Source organism: Lycium ferocissimum, chromosome 10, assembly GCF_029784015.1.
Source record: "Lycium ferocissimum isolate CSIRO_LF1 chromosome 10, AGI_CSIRO_Lferr_CH_V1, whole genome shotgun sequence".
Classification (NCBI taxonomy): Eukaryota; Viridiplantae; Streptophyta; class Magnoliopsida; order Solanales; family Solanaceae; genus Lycium; species Lycium ferocissimum.
Window position 1 is genome coordinate 48,720,447 of NC_081351.1, and position 4,885 is coordinate 48,725,331.

The 4,885-nt window shown below is 35.6% G+C and overlaps 1 protein-coding gene across 1 annotated transcript; it reads right to left on the minus strand.

The window, feature by feature from the left end:
• Positions 1-470: 470 nt before the first annotated feature.
• Positions 471-2,803, minus strand: LOC132035558 (protein NODULATION SIGNALING PATHWAY 2-like). Its single transcript, XM_059425859.1, is given in 3 exon segments — positions 471-1,156; positions 1,159-1,687; positions 2,133-2,803. Coding segments are annotated over 3 exon segments (1,485 nt in total). The 5' UTR covers positions 2,622-2,803; the 3' UTR covers positions 471-689.
• Between the last annotated feature and the right edge of the window lie 2,082 nt (positions 2,804-4,885).

The window sequence follows — 4,885 nt, forward strand, 5'->3', positions numbered from 1 at the left end:
AGTCCATTTTTGCATGCTGATGTACGTGCATCGTTAGAAGAAAAAGAAACGGACTAGGCGAATTTTATTTCGCGTTTTAATTTCATTGATTGTGAATTTTAAGGGGAACTCTTTTAAACACTTTCTGTATTTTTTTCATTTCGTGTAGTCTTTTTCAATAGTTGGTATAATTAGCTCCTCTTATGTGTAATATGTAATGTTTTGTGGAGAAAGTATTTTGCTTCGTTATCACCATAATTACTTATTTGTAACAGATTTCATGTCAAACAAATAAATGCATGAAATATATTTGCATCTAAACTTCTGTCACTCAACTATGATTAAATTATTTTATATTCTCCTCTTATTGGATTACTTGAGGAGTAATACAGTTTAGTGTAACACATTAGGTGCTCATAAGTATTTTTACGATTATCCCTCGGCCACTCCATTTGAAAATACTTAGCATAGGATGAAGAATAGCCTCACAAAAGATCAGTTTCAAACCGAAATAACACAAGAAAGGGGCTAAACAATACACATAATACAAAATTTAGCATAGGAATCGAAGAAAAGCCTCACAAATAATTAGCCTTAATCCACAATAAAACCAAAAGAAAAGGACTAAAACAATACACACACACGGTAGATAGAGATCTGGGGGAGGGGACGGGGTAGGCACACGTACATGAATTATATACATTTTGTTATTACAAATCAGTATCCATTGTGGTCCAAATAGAAGCAGAAAGTAGGCGCCGGGACTTCCACCCTAAAACAAGTTTATTTGTCCCAATTTCCTCCACCCTATACCCATCATTGAATAGGCCCAATAATAATTTTGCTTGACAATGATTTGCAAAGCTTATATTACTCTCACAAAACCCCACATCACCCAGCCACTCCACCCATGAGCATATTTCGTCGTTTCCTCGGGTCCGGTAGATCCGGGCCAACGACCCGGTTATTCGTGGCCCGAGGAATACCCGCTCCACTAAAGCCCGAGCTCGGCTTTGCAAAGGGAACCCGGCCTCGAGCGAATCATAGAGTGCTGAGTAGTGATGCAAAGTGTCCATGAACCGACCCACGAACCCTTCTTCTTCTCCTATGGGCCTCATTTCCTCTTCTACTAGGGTCACGAGTCTCGGATTCAGTGTCTTGGATCCGGATAAAAACGGCCCACTGAATCCGAGGCTCGATAGCTAAAATGAGGCAAGTGTAGCATGCAATTTATAATTAGAGCTTCTCCTCTAACTAACTTGAGATTTGTTGGCTTAAATGTTTCGTCCGAGTCCAATCTGCAATGATGAAATGAAAATGGTTGACCAATGGATGCAGCAAACGCCGTTAGACGACGACCGGTCTCTTGGACCGTCCCGAAAGAACGACGTCCGCTGCCACTCCTTGACAATGCTGTGATCCGAAGATGGGGAGTTGGGGGCCCATCTTTTCTAGACACCAAGGCTTGCATTAAGGAAGCCCATTGGATTCCTTCCATTATATCGTAGTCCACAATATGGACTCTCCTATCATGAACCACGGATTCCAAGATAGCTTGGTTTGCTGTGAAGTGCCCAAATTTGACAAAAGGAGACATATCCTGTAATAGCTGAAAAGCTGCTAGCACATCTCCCTGATGCTGCTCGTCCTTGTAGTTAGGGGAAAACATGTGCTTAGCGTGGGAAGAGGCGGCGCCGTCGAGCAGAGCCTGCAGGCAAGAGTGTCAAATAGACGGGTCAGATCGAAATTGGGCATGACAAAGTGTGGAGTTGGTAAATAAGCAGGTTATTGACCTACTCAAAAGTTACTTGGGCTAAAACGGATAGTGCTTAAATGGTCAAAACCAGATTATAACTCAAACCGCCTAACTTTTATTAAGTTTTAAATTATTTATTTGTTTTGTTATACGTAATTTATTTGAGTAGCTAATAAAACTTTTTTTTTTTCTTTTATCATGACTATATATAACATATCAAATAAAAATATTTAGACAGTTTATTGGGTGAATGTGGGCTGTTGCATATCAACGCAATTTTAAAACGATAGCGCGAATCAGAATGAGCTGAGTTAGTAAAATAAGCAAGTCATTAACCCGCCCAGATCTAAACGGGTTGGGCGGGTTATGATTTCATGAGCGATTTTGCCACCCCTACCTGCAAGGCGTCAGTGAAATGCGCGGCCAATCTCTCCATATTGGTAGCGCCGTTAGGGGACGCTAATTCCTTGAGCCGAACCAATATCACTCTAACCAACTCACGGCATTTGTTAACACCACTTAACGCCTCCGCCGCCGCCATGAGAAGGTGGACAAGCTTCAGCCCGTTGTTATCTTCCGATTGGTTGTTATTAGAATCCTCTGATTCTTCTTCCATCATACCAGCAGAATCATCCTCCGAGGATATAGAGTTGTACAAGTAATTACCCGATCCTAAGGAATTGTTCCCCTGGATCATGGCTTCAATAAGATCTTGGAAATTGTCGCCACCTGAAAAAGCATCCCAATCGACAACGGGTGACAAGTCATTCCAAGTACAACCATGATCATCTTCTGAAGAGGAGGTAGTTGTAGTGGTAGTGGAGGTGGTTAAACTACCATAATAGTCGAAATCTGCGATGGTTGTTTCATCAACCCTCATCGCCATAGCTAACAATAGCAAACGAAAAATGGTTGTTCTTATGCGTTACTCAAGATGTGCGTGGATTTATAAACAGGAAAGGGAGAAGGAGCTGAAACAAGAGACAGTGGAGGTAGGAAGCTGATTGAGATTAATTAAAGCATATTATTAAAACATGGATTAATTATTATTCCAAGGGTAATCATTTGGTGCGCAAGATATGTAAGGTATAAATTTATACTGTCATCTCAGACTTAATCCTGAATATCACACTTCATCTCATCAAATTTGAAATTATTTTATAAATTGCTCCAAAAATTATAATCGCAGAACTATAATTCCGGAATAAGTTAGCCAGCAAATCAAACAACCCCTAATAAATAGAGCGGTAATGATAGGGTTCTGTGTTCTATAGTTTGGTCTGGTTTAAATTATTATCCCTTAAAAGGGTGTCATCAAAGTTGATTAATCATGCATTGGTTTTATTTACTCTTTTGCCCCAGATATTTTATTAATTTAAGATTTGCCCCAATGGTTTTTGTTTATCAATGTGGTCCTCTACCAACTAGAAGGTCGGAAATTTTGAGGTATATGATCACACTCCTTAAGATTGTACGAACCTTACAAAAGTGAGGAAATATTTTGAGGTTTCCGACAAACAAAGGGCATTATTTTGCGTCTTAGTTTGTTGAAGAAGTATGTGCCATCCATGTCATGTTGTACTACATTTAGAAATAGATCTGTTAAAGTAAGTCTCTACGGACCAATATATGCAAAGAGATAAGTCACTTCAAAACTGTTATGTGGTCCGAGTGCGGGGCTATGCGTGTATATTTTCTTATAACGTTAGGGGTCGTTTGGTTCTTTGGTTAGAGTTATGCAGATATTAGTAATATATGGATTAATAATAAGAGAATCTATGTATCATCTTATGCAGGGATTAGTTACACAATGTTTTGTTATTCATATATTAATTATTCCACCTTCTATCCTGCATAAAATAATACATAGATTCTGTCATAATTTATACATGTATTTAGTTATGCGGGTTTCTAAATTGCAAATCAGACACTGTATTAATTTTATATATGAATAACTTAGCTCCTAACCAGCTACCAAACATGGTACTTATTACTTATGCAGGATTTAATACCTGCATAAATCACCCCCAAACCAGCTATACCAAACATACAATTAGTGTTTGAGCTAGTTTTTACGTATCTAAATTATTTCCTCTGATATCTGCCACGAGTATTTCATAGTAACATAAATATCGAATAACTCTGCTCGCTACGACTTATGGATATGAGAAAAAATATGATTTAGCATTATTTAAGTGTGGGATTGGGATGTTCGTATTTTTTTTTTTGACATTTATAATTATTTTACATATAAAGTATTTTGGTTACAGTAATATTTTTTAGGGAGAATGGAAAAGAAGTATAGGAGAGGATTTTGGTAGAATTTATTGTACTTTTGACGGTGTTGAGCTCTCATATCGGTTAGTGCTGATTGTTTGGTCATTTTATATTTTATATGTTAACTGGACAATCTTCAAAATTTAGAGTTATAATTTGTAATTTTAGTCCTTCAAAAGTCACAAATCATTATATAACTTAAAAAAAATAGTTATATCATCATAAACTGTTTGTTGGATCAATTATCAATTAAATTATTTGATTAGTCCAGGTCTACTTAATTACAGTATTAGAGAGCGTCTCATTTTTTTATCAAAATTTAGGAGTTACACATTTGTAATTTTAGTCCTTCAAAAGTCACAAATCTATATGTTTATATAACAGATTTTAAGAAAAAGCCAAGTATTATATCATCATAAACTGTTTGTTGGAATTGATCAATTATCTAGTAATTAAATTATTTGATTAGTCCAGGTCTACTTAATTACAGTTTAATTTAAAAATAAAACTTAACTATAAAAAATTTAAAATTAATATTTAAAAAATATGTGCCTTTATAGATGATATTAAATTAGCTATTTAATAACACATTGTTTCTTGAAAATATGTTAATTAATAATCATATATTTTAACAACGTAAAAAATATGATATATAATTTCAAATTAATAATATTTTTATTTTAATTGAAAAAATAAAAGCAACTAATTAAGGAATATTTATAAATATAAGCCACAAAACAAATGAAAACAAAAATAACTCACATCAGCTAGTGGCTAATGCTCCCATGTAAGTGTTTTTTTTTTTTTTTTTAATTCCTTCTTCCTTTTCACCAACCTTTTAATGTTGAATTAAGTGACATTGGTTGTACACCA